Below are 15,687 nucleotides of genomic sequence, written 5' to 3'. Positions count from 1 at the left end.
TTCCTGGATGGAAGTGTGACAAACCTGGGAGCTATTTCTAGGGAAGGCTCCGTTCCAGAAGGGGGTCACATAGAAGGAGGAGGACTTGAGTTCTTTCCCACACTCCTAAAACAAAGCCCAGCTTTTCTCTCCGGGTAATGGTGCTCGGGAGGGTCCCAGAGGGACTGCAGGACAGGCCTAAAAGTGACTATGATGGCTTTTGACAAAACCATCGAGAAAGTCACTCAAGAAAAAAAAAAAAAGGTTAGGAATTTCCCCTAAGTGGCAGCATCTGACCTGCGGAACCGGAAGGCTTGCAAGTAGACCCCCCAAACCCCACCGTGGCTCGCTCGGGTTCAGCGACCCTTTTTCTGGGCCCCCTGCCTCAGCGTCCTCTCCCTGAACCTCCAAAGCGTGTACCCAGTCAGAGGGACCCACCGGGGAGAGGGGACAGAAGGTGCAGGTGGCGAGCCGCGACTCGGCCATCATTCCCCTCAGTGCCCTACTAGCCCCTCGCCAACCAGTTGCCTAAGCAAATCCCGAGTAATTGTTTTCCGGGGAGGGGCTGGGCGCGCTCTTTGGCGCCACCTGGGTCGGGATTCCCCCTGGAAAAAAACCCACCCGCGGGGGCTCCGCGGTTCTCAGTCTCGACCAAGATGAACTAGGGCAACTTCTGCAGTCTCCAGCGCGGCACGGAGGCAGAGACAGCGGTGGTGGCGAGGCCGGCTCGTCTGGGCTGGAGAGCGTGAAGCCGAAGGGGTGCTTCCGCCTCCAGCTCCTCCCTTTTGCCCGCGGGTCCTGGGACTCCAGCTCCGGTGCTCCGAGTGGTAGCGGCTGCTGCGCCGTCCGCCCGGGTCTTCGCAGCGGAGGGGAAGCCGCTCCCAGCGCCGAGCGCAACCTGCCGGAGTGGCCGAGCCCCGCGCTCCCGCTCCAGCTCCGAGGAGAGCGCAGCCGCAGCGGGGGCCGGGGCCCGAGCAGGGTGCCGCCGCCCGCTCTGGGGGACGGGCTGGGGGCGGGGCGGCCGGGGCCGCCTTCCTGGGCGCGATCCCCGAGCGCAGCACCCGGCGCTGCCGAGCCACCTCCCCCGCCGCCCGCTAGCAAGTTTGGCGGCTGCGAGCCCGGCGCGCCTCGGAATCGAGGCGCATTTGTTTCCTCCTGGCTTCCGCGCGCCCGGTTCGGCGGGGACCCTTGGGAGCGATGCCGAAGGATGTGATCTTAATTGTGTGGTTTTGTGTGTGCACCGCCAGGACAGGTAAGCACGGCTGTGGCTGTCGGAGGGATCCAGGGATGGGGGGAGCCGCGCCGCTGTGCCCGGTGCCCACCTAGGCGTGAGGAGAGCTGGAGCTGAGCTCTGCACTGGTCCGGGGAAGGGCGTGGATGGGTCCCTCGAACCTCTCTGCCCCGGTCCAGGTGAAAGGGTGAAAAGTGGGACTCACAGGCTGGAAGATGCCCCCCGAGGAGTGCCCCCTTCCCGGAGGACACGGCCTGGCGGACGCAGGAGTGAGGGGCGCGGCCATTCGGGCGCACCCTCCTGCTGCTAGTAACCGGCTTCCGGGTCGAAACCCACAGTAGGGCGGGTCCGCGAGCCCCACACCCGTGAACTTGACAGGTGCGGTGGAAACCGCTGTCCTTGCGTCCCGCCGGGCCGCAGAGGGAGCGCTTCCGGCCGGCGGGCGCTGCGAGGGCCGGGAGGGCGCGGCGCGGGGTGAGGGCTGCGGGCGATCCTGGGATTCCGCGATCTCTTCCTCGTCCCCTCCTGACTCTTCCCCAGGGGAACTCCAGGAGTGGTCTCTCTTGCCACCCCTATCCCCCCCTCCCCCAGAGGGCAGGACAAACTGGGGGGAATTGGAACTGTGGGAGCAATCCCGGGGAGATTCTCTCAAGCTCGCACTAGTTTTCCCGTGCTATAACTGCACGTTGGGGGTTGTAAAGGGGAGGCAAGGATAATTGGCGTAATTTTCTGAAGTCCCCACTTCTTTCTGCCTCCAGAGACGCAGTTGTGAGGACTCTAAGCGCGCCTCCTTCCTTCAGCTTCTACTCGCCCCCAGCCCCCATGTCCCCTGGGGTTTGGAGACCCTCTCTCAGCCGCCTTCTCCAGGGGACTAGTAGTAGATTTGGAAAGGTGGGGGTGGGGTGGGATGGAGGAGGAAATTAGCAAAAATAGGACCCTGCCCCCAGGGATGGGGTGGGGCGTCGCGGGGTTTCATCCCTACGCTAGCCATCCTCGCCACGCGCGGCCGACTTTGCACCCCAGAATCGGTGTGTAGTCATTCCCTCTGCTTTTCTCTTTTATCACTCTCATTTCCCTTCTCTAGAGGCATAGCCTCCTTCCCATGCAGAGTTTATCTGTAGAGGGCTGGGGAGGGATGCCCGGCCTTGGTCCGCTCAAAAGTTCCCTCCGCTGGCCCTTTCCATTTTCCCCAGGACTGAGCGGGAAGCAGCTTTTCCTTTGCTTAATGAAAGAGCGGCGGGTGTGGACTTCTCCGCGGACAAAAGGCATCCCCATCCCTTTCCTATCTCCATACGAGCTCCCCAGGCTGCCGAGGTGCCAAGACTCGGTCCAGCCTAGAATAGGTGCTTCTTGAGTGCCGGCCCATCTAGATGGGTTAGTCCTTTAAAAACCGAGAACACACTGGAAAAAACGCGCCCCCGGAAGATCAGGGCAGGCGAGGCTAGTGCAGAGCCTGGGCTAGCAGCCCTGCGTGCAGAGAATTGGAACCGAAGAGAGAGAAACTAGGTGGGGGAGAGGGCAGCGTCGGGCATTTCAGGTCTCAAGTGCACATCACAACCAAATATACTTAACGTCCTTTGTTCTCATTACTCTTTTGAAAAGTCGGCAAAAAGTGCTTCCCCCAGAAGTGGACTGTGTCTCCAGGGCACGTTGCTTTTGGAGATCTTTAACGACACTGTCTTTTCCCCTTCCCCACATCAAGCCCCTTTAAAACTTGTAAACATTCTCTTGCAGGGAAGATTTACTCCTGTATCTATTCATTCATTCAGCGAAGAGTTGAGTGTCTTGCTGGGTGCCAGGATTGCTTATATAAAGAGGAACCGGCTTGCTTGACTTCCAGAAACTTACAGCTTAGCTGAGAATCTAGATAGAGACGGAAAAGCAGTTTTATTGTACAGCTTGATGGGGGTGGGGAGGAAGAGAGGTGGGAGTACAGGAGTTTGTATTGAGGAAACAGAGGAGGGGAGGTAGGAGTGAATTCTGGGGAGGGGTGGTCGGTAGTCAGGGAGGTGACGTTTGAAAGTTGTGTCTGGAAGGCTTTGTAGGGAGTTTTCCAGGTGCACAGAGTAGGGAAAGCATTCCAGGCAGAGGGCACAGCTTGTCCAAAGTCAAGGAAGCATGGAAGGATCTGCCCATTGGTTGTGGCAGTTGCTTAGGGAGCTTGAGTTTTCCATGCCACTTGGTACTCTTTGAACACCAGAGGCTACCTATTTCTTCTACAGAAATTATCAGAAGAATGAGAAAGACGGGGGGAATTATATCTCACTTCTTTTCACTGACAATTTCTTGCAGCTTGAGGTGGTCTGATGAGCAATTTTTTTCTTTGGTTTTGGCCAGGAACCATCATACGAGCATCACACATCCATCCTCTGAGGTAGCTAAGCCTGGCCCTCAATTAGTTTATCAGGATCCGAACAGCCACTCGGAAAGTTTATTTGTCAAGTGGGACAATTGCTGTCTGGGCTGTTAACAGTCCAAGATGAAATAAACACGTGGTTCACTGAGTGAGCTGCTCAGATATCACTGCCTTTTAATGGAAATGAACAGATGGTATCAGGCACATTTTAATTAAAGCAGCACTGCAGTGCAGTAGCAGTTACATATGAAAAGATCTAATGATAGGTGTCACAGGAAGCTGCTTAAATTACTCATTGTTCAGAGAATTTGTTTTAAAGAGTAAAGTGGAGTCAAGAATAGGTCCTGTTCTCCAGTGCTGGTTATTTCTGGGTGAAAAAAATCTGAGATTTCCAGGTACCTCACTAATAATGAACATTTAGAAGGCTACGATAACAGCAGTAATAATACATTACGTCCATGAGTTTTCTCCAGTAACCTGGAAGTGTGAATAATGTAAAACTCAGTGATTACTCCCCCATGGCTTTCAAGTGTGGTTTGGTCCCCAGGGCAATGGTTAGAGGGAGCCCCTGGGGCTGAGTGAATGCCTTTTGCTGCCACCTGCTGGAAAGGAGAGCTTTTCTTTTAGAAGCACCTCCCAGGCAGTTCATTAACTATGAGTTGAATAATAGAGCTGTGAACAAAAGCCTCCAGCCTCCAGTGATCATGTGAAATATTGGCTGACTTGGAACAGGCATAGAGCATGTTCTTTAAGGACGTTGCTTTCGGGGTAGTAAGAAACTTTGTAGGAGTCCAGAGGCCCAAATCCGATCAAATGGTTGTGAAATCTTGCTGGTAAATGAGGTCTTAGAGCAACTCTGCAGCATCGTATTCCCCTGCATGGGCCAGAGGAAAACAGCTGCCACCATGCACAGTGAGCTGGATTAGATCTGAAGTGAGCCACGTCCAGGAGGATTCGCGTGGGAGCTTAGGCCTGGGACCCTGAAGGTGGACTGAGTGGGCTTTGGGCCTCAGCACTCTCTGGGCTAGGCTGAGGAGTGGCCAGAAGCAGGTGTCCTGGGAGATTAGGGCGGAGATTCTGAATCTCAGAGCCAGGCCTCAAGGGCCTCTGTGACATTGACACGCTGCCTTCCAGGTTTTAAAAAATATTTTTTTCCCCCCAGAAGCTTTTTATCCTGCTTAATTCCAATACCCGGTTTCAGCCATTTGAGAGCAGTTATGGCCAAAGTAGAAAACTTCAATAGAGTTTCTTTGGAAAGGGCAAGAGCTCCATGCTTGGATAAGAAGCAGAAACATTAAAATAAAAAAAATATTTTTATGGAACCAACACTTTCATACTGTATAAGGTTCAGGTGAAGCCATGCAAATGCTGCCTTATTAATAGATTTTCTGATTTTTTAGGCAGTGGGCAAAGTGCTATCTTTTACTCATCCAGCTATTGGCACCAGGTATTTTCATCTTGAAGGGGACCACTTAGAGAAAAGAATACAGTTCTGTTTCTGGAAGCCTAATTGATTTCTCTTGTTCTGTTTTAATGGGATGTTTTCATGACTAGAGGAATACAGTTATCTTAAAGCCAGGGAAGCCCCTTCGCTTGCAGGGTATAGGGGGAGGGGTTAATATACATTTAATATATAGATTTCACAAAGCACAGCCAGGGACTTCCCTGGTGGCGCAGTGGTTAAGAATCTGCCTGCTGATGCAGGGGACACGGGTTTGATCCCTGGTCCGGGAAGATCCCACATGCTGCGGAGCAACTAAGCCCGTGCGCCACAACTACTGAGCCTGCGCTCTAGAGCCCGCGAGCCACAACTAATGAAGCCCACGTGCCTAGAGCCTATGCTCCGCAACAAGAGAAGCCACTGCAATGAGAAGCCCGCGCACCGCGATGAAGAGTAGCCTCCACTCGCCGCAACTAGAGAAAGCCCACGCACAGCAACGAAGACCCAACGCAGCCAAAAAATAAATTAAAGAAAAAAAAAAAAAAGCACAGCCAGAGTGAGAAGCCCTTCTACGTCATCTGGGCATGTGGAGGGGTTGGGAAAATGGGAGCCGCCTGTATCTTTCGTATGATTCCAGTGGAGTTGAGGACCAGGGAGCTGGAATGGTCTGGAGAGCTGGTCCTGTGAAAGACAGACGCAGCAGACCCCAGCTGGGCACCAGATATGTGCTAGGAGTGTTCATACAGTTATCACTGAAACCTCACGAGGCTGGGAGGCGGGTATTATCCCATTTTACAGTTAAGGGAAGTGAGGCTCGGAGAAGTGAAATGATTTTTCCAAGGGCACAGATTTAGTAGGGAGAAGAGACGGGACTGAAAGTGGCTCTTAGTTTAGTGTTGTTTCCACAACACTTTCCAGATTGAGGTGTTCTCCCATGGAGATGGGAATCCAAGGGCACCATTGGGGTGTTCTGCCAGTTCTACAGAATCTGTGTGGGTGCCTTTGAGGCTTGTCCGGTTGCAGGGCTCCAAGTTTGGGAGATTCAAACAGCTTAGGGCTAACCATTATTGTGGGTCTTTAGTCCCCGCGTTGGTCAGCTACTGCCACAATAATATTGTATAACGAGCCACCCTAAACTCAAAGCAACATTTCTTTCTGTTCACGCGTCTGTCGGTTGGTTTGGTATTGGCTCACTGGGGCCAGGTTTGCCTGGGAGTCGTTCCAAACCCAGGTAGGGTGTCTGCTCCGTGTGTCTTAGTCTCCTTGGAGCAGTGGCCCAGTAGGGCCATGTTTTTCTCACTGTGATGCAGAGGTACAAGAGAACAGGCCCCACCACACAGGCACATCCAAGCCTCTGCTTGTGTGACATTGCTAACATCCTAATGACCCAAACTAGTTACATGGCTGGGCTCAAAGTCAAGGGGTGGGGAGGTTTACTCCCACTCTAGTGGAAGGACATGCAAAGCCACATAGCAAAGGGTGTGGCTATGGGAGGGGTAAAGATTTGTTTTTTTAATTTATTTTTGGCTGCACTGGATCTTCATTGCTGCGAGCAGTCTTCTTCTAGTTGCCCTGAGTGGGGACTACTCTTGAGGCACATGTTTTGCGGTGGCTTCTCTTGGTGCAGAGCACGGGCTTTAGGCGCATGGGCTTCAGTAGTTGTGGCACACTGGCTCAGTAGTTGTGACTCACGGGCTCTAGAGCGCAGGCTCAGTGGTTGTGGCGCATGGGTTGTGGTGCATGCACTCTGCAGCATGTGGGATCTTCCCGGACCAGGGATGGAACCCCTGTTCCCTGCATTGGCAGGTGGATTCTTAACCACTGCGCCACCAGGGAAATCCAGGGGTAAAGATTTGAAGCCAAGAATTCGGTCAACCATATTCCTTTTAGAAGGTTTCCTGGGCTCGAATGCCATCCTGTCCTCTCGTGGTATTCCTCAGGTATGCATATTGCCCTTAGATCACTGCACCCAAAGCAGTGATCATACATCCACTCATCAATTAATTAATCAGGTCCTGGGCTTCCCTGGTGGCGCAGTGGTTGAGAGGCCTTCTGCCGATGCAGGGGACATGGGTTCGTGCCCCAGTCCGGGAAGATCCCACATGCCGCGGAGCGGCTGGGCCCGTGAGCCATGGCCGCTGAGCCTGTGCGTCTGGAGCCTGTGCTCCACAACGGGAGAGGCCACAACAGTGAGAGGCCCGCGTACCGCAAAAAAAAAAAAAAAAAAAAAATTAATCAGGTCCTAAATTCAGGGCCTGACATATATGAAGCCTTGTGCAAGACACTGAGGCTACAGGGATGCTTCCTTCCTCTTGTGTCCAGCTAAGGGCACATTTCCCAAACCACGTTCCAAATTCCTGGCCAGAGATAGACTAGTGTGGAGGTCCTCTGAGATCACTCTTCATTTAATTTCTGCCATATAGGTGTAGAGCACTATAGATCAAACTGAAATATTAGTTCCTTTCCTGCCTTTTCAAGGTGATCATAGAACTGATGGTATCTGAGCTCACTTGGAGAAAAACATTGCCAGTCTCAACAAGAGGCTTATGGTGCTGTGACCTGGGCTGATAGATGCCCGTTAGCGCAGTACTTCTTTGCACAGAGTAGGTGCTCTGTCAGTCATCAGTCTTTGTGAATGGAGTCTGTGTCAAGCAGGTAGGATGGAACCTTAAGTGAGATCATAAGGTAAATCAGAGCACATCCCACTCTTCCTCCCCTTAAACACATACCTTAAAGCCCTCCAGTGATACTCCATTGCAATTAGAATACTGTCCCTTTCCTTGTTGCAGCTCACAAGGCAGGGCCTACTCTGGGGCCTCATTTTCTACCACTCTCCCCCGGGTTCACTCTGCTCTGGCCACACTAGCCTTTTCACTGTTTCCTCTACACGCCAAATTTGTTCCTGCTTTGCATTTGCATTTTCTGTTCTCTAAACCTGGAAAGCTTTCCCCTCCAGGTCTTCCCTTCCGGAATGACTGCACCATCCCCAGCCGCTATAGTCATCAGTTGTCTGCTCAGAGGAACCTTCCTCTACCACCCTTTTTAAGCCTCCACCCAAGCTGCTTTCTGTTTCATAACTCTGTTTTATTTTCTTCGTGGCATTTATTGCCATCTCAAATTATCTTATTTATGTATTTGTTTATTTTTTGCCCTCTCCTCACCCGCTGCCCTAGGATGCATGCCCAGGGAGGCCACCTCCAGTGCCTCGCAATGCAGTGTGTGTGTTACATAGAAAGCACTCAGTCATATCTGTTGAAAAACGACTGAATGAATGAGTTGTCTTTGGGTAAACTGGTCTCGCATCTGGCTGCATTTCAGAGGACGAGGGGAAGCCTGACAAAAATTGAGAAGGCAGCTCTATGCATGTGCCTTTAATTTAACCCTTTGTCCACCTTAGGCTCCAAAGACCCTTCCCAGAGCCACCTTCTGTGGACAGAAGCCTAGATTGCTGCAGCAGCCCCTGTTTCCTAACAGGAAAAGAGTGAGGAGAGGGTACATTTCCTTCTCCAGATCTGTGGGGAAAGGGGTGAGGGCAGGAGGACAGATGAGATTGTCACAGCGCTTGGTGCCCTGATGAAATGCACTCGGTCTCTCTGGAACAAATTGGGTGTAAGCTCTCCAAATCTTGCCTCAGCGACTGCATTACCACCAGACAAACGTTGACAGTTGTTGCTGATTAAAACATTTCCAACTGTGCAATCAGAAGTGCACTACTGAGGTGCTAAGTGTAGACAGGCACAGCCTTTAGGAATGGCTTAAACATGGTCCCTTGGAGTGATCGCTAGCCTTATTAATATATATAATTGGAAGCCACTTTGCAGTCAGGAGTGAATCATTCTGCAGAACACCCTGTAGATGAGAGACAGGCTTAAGGATTTGCCTTTTTCAGATGAGGCAAGGGGGGCTCAGGGCCCTGTTTCTCTGTGCTAAGTTTCTCCAACAAGAGTTGTCAGGGTGTCTAACTTTTCAGGAATCCCCTTGAAATCTACATCCATTGTTCTGAGGATCTCTTTCCTGGCCAGTCCCTCTGCCACCCTTATCCATCAGGGTCAGGATCCCTCTCATTTTCTTCCTCTTTATCGAAGGTGTTGTTGCCTCATTAATAGTGCTCTGTGGAGGTGTTTCCTGGTGACGGTGGTGTCAGATTTCACTACTGTATCAGTCTCTGAAGCAGGTAGATCAGGGCCACAATCCTGTATCCACAGTTCCCAATTCTAAAAAAGCTCAGAAACCCGAAGTTTCTTCATAACCCACCTGACAGCAAAACCTACCCTGAGCTGAACTCCTTTGGTGGCAAAACTTGACCTGAACAGATATGAGGCTATTTATAGTCTTTATTTATACCAATTAGAGGACAGTATCAGACGTCTTGCTCTACAAATATTGTGTTTGGTGATGGGGGACTGATGCAGACTTTGCGGAGGGTGTTACATAAAATGTAGTATATGGGCCATATTAGCTTTCCAACAGATGATCCAGTCTGAGTTCTGAAATATATTTGGCCCCTAGGGTTTTGCATAGGGATTATCAGTCTGTAATGGGGAATGGGAGAGGGGGAAGGGATGAAAAAACCACAGTATCAGCGGGGGTGATGGAGCAAAGAGTTGCCTTCATTTTCCATCCGGGGAAAGAGCATCTCTAAGCGCTTATCACTGGGTTCCTTGTATTCCCCGCCACTCCTGTGGCCTCTGTCATTTCTGTTCCATGTTGCCACAAGCACGTCAGCATTTTAAGCCAAGATGGCTCTTTGTTCCTTTGCAGTGGTGGGCTTTGGGATGGATCCCCACCTTCAGATGGATGTTATCACTGAGCTCGACCTCGTGAACACCACCCTTGGAGTCACTCAGGTGTCTGGACTGCACAATACCAGCAAAGCATTTTTATTTAAAGGTAAAGGCATTTTTCTCCTTTGCATGGGGGCAGAACTTGGGGAGGAGGGTCTGTCTGCGGACTGTTCCTCTGGTGTGTATGTGTCGGTATTTGTGTGTATTTGCTATTTCCCTTGTGTTACCGTCATGAGGAATGTTCAGAAATGCCGAGGGTGTTTAGATGTTTGGGGGGTGTTCTGAGGGTGTGGGAGGGGGCAGTCGGGGGCGTGCTGATGAAATATTTGGCTTGGCAGTGACGTATTTCCCGGGGGATTTTGGTGGGGCTCTAAAGTGGAATGAATTTGTAAAGTCCTTGAAAGCCATGGGCAGCCACATTATTTTTACAGGATATTTCTTCTACTGTTATTCCTATCTTTACCTATACCTACGTCCATTCCTGTTCCTGTATCTTTATCTCTCATTTAATGGGTGGACCATGCACAAAGAGGATGTTTCATGGCTGCATTTTCTTAGGGGTACAGCTTACTTGGTTCTGCCCGCTATAAACTTGACTATAATTCATTAAATTGTTCAGCAAGCATTCATAAAGGCAGTGCAGTGCGCTTCTTAAAAGCCTGGGCTCTGGAGCCTGACTGCCTGGGATTAAATTCCAACCCTACCACTTATTGACTTTGCGACTTTGGGCGATTCCTTAGGCTGACTCTGCCTGTGTCTTCATCTGAAATAATAGTACCTAATGGGGCAGGTGCAAGGATTAGAGGAGCTAATCCATTACAGTGGTTCAAACAGTGCCTGATAACATAGTAAATCCCTGGTAAGTATTAGCTGTTATTATGGAACTCCTATTGTGTACCAGGCAACATGCTAATAGTAGGATTATTAGTAAGAGTAAATAAATGTGGTGAGAGAAACAGTCATTACACAAGTAATTATTGACTTCCAGTGGCTATACTTACCATGAACGGGGTGTATAGGTTGCCAAATAAGAGTATACAGGGAGATCTGATTTATTGGGAGTGGGGAGATAGCGGTGGTCAGGAAAAGTGACCCTGAAAAAGTGATACGTCAGCAGAAAAGTGAAAAATGAATAGAAAGCTTGTATAGGAAGAGGTGGCGGCTCAGAGCATTCTGGGCAGAGAAAATAATATGTAGGAAGGTCTTAAGGCAGAAACAAATGGAAAGACATTTAGCGTGGCTGCAAGGTGGTGAGTGGCTGGAGAGGTAGGCAGGGGCTAGGTCACACTGGGCCCAGAAGGCAGAATTGATATTTAGCTTATATCCACGGGCTTGGGTGTACTGACGCTTTATGGCCAGTGTCTATTTTGATAGGTGGGAGGCCATGTACTTGTTAACTATTGCAAATATTACCCTTGCCCATAAGCCATGTTAGTTTTTCACTTTACTCTCAGATCAGTGGGGGCCTTTGATGAGTTGAAGGAGGGGAGTGATCTGATCAGATATGGCAGCCTAGATATTCCTCTATGAAAATGCCTGGCAGGCTTCTTTTAACCCAGCCTTTTGTGAAGATAACAAAAGGATTATTTTAGAATGACTGAACCAACATTATGGGATGAGATATATATATATATTCCCTCTGCAGAGAATTTAAACCTTCTTAGTAATATACAGCACATCTACAGATACTACTATATAATAATATATAACAAGACTACAGATATGTTAATTTCCACTTACTCTTACTAAGGAATTGGTGAAGTAAGTAAACTGGGCATGGTTGAGAGAATACAAACAGGATTAGTTTTCTCTTTGCATTGTGCAAGGTCTCTTCAGTTACTGTTGAGAGGCCATTCCATTCTTTTTTTCTTTAACGTTTTTATTGGAGTATAATTGCTTTACAATGGTGTGTTAGTTTCTGCTTTATAAAGAAGTGAATCAGTTATACATGTATACCCATATCTCTTCCCTCTTGCGTCTCCCTCCCTCCCACCCTCCCTATCCCACCCTTCTAGCTGGTCACAAAGCACCAAGCCGATCTCTCTGTGCTATGCGACTGCTTCCCACTAGCTATCTATTTTACATTTGGTAGTGTATATATGTCCATATATACACTACCACTCTCTCACTTTGTCCCAGCTTACCCTTCCCCCTCCCCGTGTCCTCAAGTCCATTTTCTAGTAGGTCTGCGTCTTTATTCCCGTCTTGCCCCTAGGTTCTTCATGACCATGGTTTTTTTTTTTTTTTTTTTTTAGATTCCATATATACGTTAGTATAAGGTATTTGTTTTTCTCTTTCTGACTTAACTTCACTCTGTATGACAGACTCTAGGTCCATCCACCTCACTACAAATAAGTCAATTTCATTCATTTTTATGGCTGAATAATATGCCATTGTATATATGTGCCACATCTTCTTTATCCATTCATCTGTCGGTGGACACTTAGGTTGCTTCCATGTCCTGGCTATTGTCAATAGAGCTGCAATGAACATTGTGGTACATGACTCTTTTTGAATTATGGTTTTCTCAGGGTATATATCCAGTAGTGGGATTGCTGGGTCATATGGTAGTTCTATTTTCAGTTTTTTAAGGAACCTCCATACTGTTCTCCATAGTGGCTGTATCAATTTACATTCCCACCAACAGTGTATGAGGGTTCCCTTTTCTCCACACCCTCTCCAGCATTTATTGTTTGTAGATTTTTTGATGATGGCCATTCTGACTGGTGTGGGATATCTCATTGTAGTTTTGATTTGCATTTCTCTGATGATTAATGATGTTGAGCATCCTTTCATGTGTTTGTTGGCAAGCTGTTTATTATGTTGAGATAAGTGGAGAGATATACCATGTTCTTGGATTGGAAGAATCAACATTGTGAAAATGACTATACTACCCAAAGCAATCTACAGATTCAATGCAATCTCTATCAAACTACCACTGGCATTTTTCACAGAACTAGAACAAAATATTTCACATTTTGTATGGAAACACAAAAGACCCCGAATAGCCAAAGCAATCTTGAGAAAGAAAAACGGAGCTGGAGGAATCAGGCTCCCGGACTTCAGACTATACTACAAAGCTACAGTAATCAAGATAGTATGGTACTGGCATAAAAATGGAAATATAGATCAATGGAGCAGGATAGAAAAACCAGAGATAAACCCACGCACATATGGTCACCTTATCTTTGATAAAGGAGGCAAGAATATACAATGGAGAAAAGACAGCCTCTTCAATAAGTGGTGCTGGGAAAACTGGACAGCTACATGTAAAAGAATGAAATTAGAACACTCCCTAACAACATACACAAAAATAAACTCAAAATGGATTAAAGACCTAAATGTAAGACCAGACACTATAAAACTCTTGGAGGAAAACATAGGCAGAACACCCTATGACAGAAATCACAGCAAGATCCTTTTTGACCCACCTCCTAGAGAAATGGAAATAAAAACAAAAATAAACAAATGGGACCTAATGAAACTTAAAAGCTTTTGCATAGCAAAGGAAACCATAAACAAGATGAAAAGACAACCCTCAGAATGGGAGAAAATATTTGCAAATGAAGCAACTGACAAAGGATTAATTTCCAAAATTTACAAGCAGCTCATGCAGCTCAATATCAAAGAAACAAACAACCCAATCCAAAAATAGGCAGAAGACCTAAATAGACATTTCGCCATCCCATTCTTGATTTGAGAAGTGCTGCTGACACTTTGTCAACAGAGTTGCTATGGAAGCCTGGCTCATCTGTAAGCTTCATGAAAGCAGAAGTCTTCCTGTCTAAATACCCCTACATCTCTAGGGCCAAGTATTGTGCATGGCACACAGTAGGTGACAAGTAAACATTTTGAATTGAATTAAAATTTCCTCTGTCCAATGTGCTCTATGAAAGGCTTGTTGCCTACTTTATATGCTGGTCATTCACTCAATTTATTTATTCCCTGGGCTAGATCTCTGCTTTCTAATTTGTGTGTTCTCTGCTTTAGCAGCTGCTTTTGGGATGTCTACCATCCCAAATCTCTCCAACAATAGGGAGAGATTTTCAGCTTCTTTGCTGGGAAGAGTAACTTTATTATGGGACTTTGAGGAGGTTTTTCCCTTTCAAGGTCTCTTGTGATGACCTTACCTGGATAATCTCTCCATCTCTGAATCTGTAATTTAATCACATCTGCAAAGTCCATTTGCCATGTAAGGTAACATATTTCATAGGTTTTGGCAATTGGGACATTGACAGTTTTGGGGAGCCATTATTCTGCCTACCACAAAGTCTGCCCACTGGCCCCCAAAGATTCTTGTCTGCCCCACATGCAAAATACATTCACCCCATTCCAATATCTCCAAAGGTCTTAACCAATTATAACATCAGCTCAGGGTCTGAAATCTCATCCACTCATCAGTTGAAAAATTCCAAATCTCACTCTCTAAATAATCTAAATCAGGTATGAGTGGGACTCTGAGTATTTGCCATTTTGGAGCAAAATTACTCTTTATCTGTGGATCTGTGAAACTAGAAAACAAGTAATCTGCTTACAAAATATAATAGTGGGACAGGTATAGGATGCCAGTTATAGAAGTTCCTGTTCAAAAGGGAAAATTGGAAAGAAGAAAGGGGTCACCAGGCTCAAGAAAATGTGAAATCCAGCAGGGCAAACTCCATTGGGTTTCAGGGCCTGAGGATCATTCTCTATGGTCCTTGACTCTGCCTTCTGGGCTTGTGACTCTTTCCTCTGAATCCTTCTTTTTCATGAACAGTAGCATAGGTTTGTAGTTGAATAGTTTTATCAACCTGTTTCTTGCTTATAGAATTTTGGGAGTCGATCAGCCTTCTTTCATTTCATGTTCTTTCTGTCCCCTTCAGTCCAAGTTGGCAGTGTTTCTGCTGGTATAACATTCTCAAGAACGCAGAGGGTCTCCTGTCCATTAGACAAAAGGCTCATTTACAGATCTTTCCGAGATAATCTAATCTCTATTTCTGACTTCTGCTGGGATGGCTGAGGGGATCCATGAATTACAACCATGATCTCTTCAAAGAACCCTCTGTGTGACTGAATATTCTGACCCTTTGGTCCTTCAGAGTCACTAGCAAAAGGTGGTTCAACCACACCCTTGGCTTTTTTCCAGAGCAGACTTTTCCTGACAGTAAATCTCCTAATTTTATTGTCTTTTCCAATCTGGATAGGCTGGGAATTCTGCATATAATCAGTCCTGGTTCCTTTTTGCTTAACAGCTCTTCCCTCAATCTGTCTTTTTCTTCTTACCTTTTACTATAAGCAGCAAAGAGAAACCAGGCTGAAACTTCAACACTTTGCTTGGAAATCAGAAGTCAAAAATGGGCTTTAAAAAGGGCTAAAATCAAGGTGTTGGCAGAGCTGTGTTCCTTCTAGAGCCTCTATAGGATAATCCATTTATTGTTTTTCCAGCTCTAGAGGCTTTTACATTCCTTGGCTTGTGGGTGCATCACTTCAACCTCTGCTTCTGAGGTGACATTTCCTTCTCTATGTTTCTGGCATGTTTTCTTCTCTGGTACTGACTCTTCTGCTCCCTTTTTCCCTTATAAGGACCCTTATGGGTCCTTTTCCCTATATTGGGTCCACCTGGATAATCCAGGGTAATTTCTTCATATTAAGATCCATAACTCAGTCACATCTGCAGTGACTCTTTTGCTGTGTAAAGTAATATATTTATAGATTTTTGGGATAAAGATGCAGACATCTTTTGGGGGTAGGGAATATCATTTTGTCTGCCATAGGATGGCTACCCTCTGTTGGGCAGAAATATGAGCAATATGATATTTCCAGTTTACTCCAGATAAGTACTCCTTTCCAGTGCAGCACTGCCCAATAGAAATATAAGTAAGTGAGCCATATCTGTGATTTTAATTTTTGTAGTAGC

General features: G+C 47.5%; 1 protein-coding gene across 2 annotated transcripts in view; it reads left to right on the top strand.

Annotated features, from left to right (window-relative positions):
• The first annotated feature begins 1,002 nt into the window (after positions 1-1,002).
• NELL1 (neural EGFL like 1) overlaps positions 1,003-15,687 on the top strand; it is an 868,290-nt gene continuing 853,605 nt past the window's right edge. The window contains exons 1-2 of one of the 2 annotated variants that reach the window (XM_004263922.4): positions 1,003-1,231; positions 9,769-9,897. In XM_004263922.4, the coding sequence (XP_004263970.1) occupies positions 1,177-1,231; positions 9,769-9,897 (184 nt within the window). In that variant the 5' untranslated portion in view covers positions 1,003-1,176. The remainder of the gene's footprint in view (positions 1,232-9,768; positions 9,898-15,687) is intronic. The other variant, XM_004263921.4, reaches the window with a different exon arrangement.

The sequence above is a fragment of the Orcinus orca genome, chromosome 8, assembly GCF_937001465.1.
Source record: "Orcinus orca chromosome 8, mOrcOrc1.1, whole genome shotgun sequence".
NCBI classification, from domain to species: domain Eukaryota; kingdom Metazoa; phylum Chordata; class Mammalia; order Artiodactyla; family Delphinidae; genus Orcinus; species Orcinus orca.
This window is presented reverse-complemented; position numbering and strand designations above follow the sequence as displayed.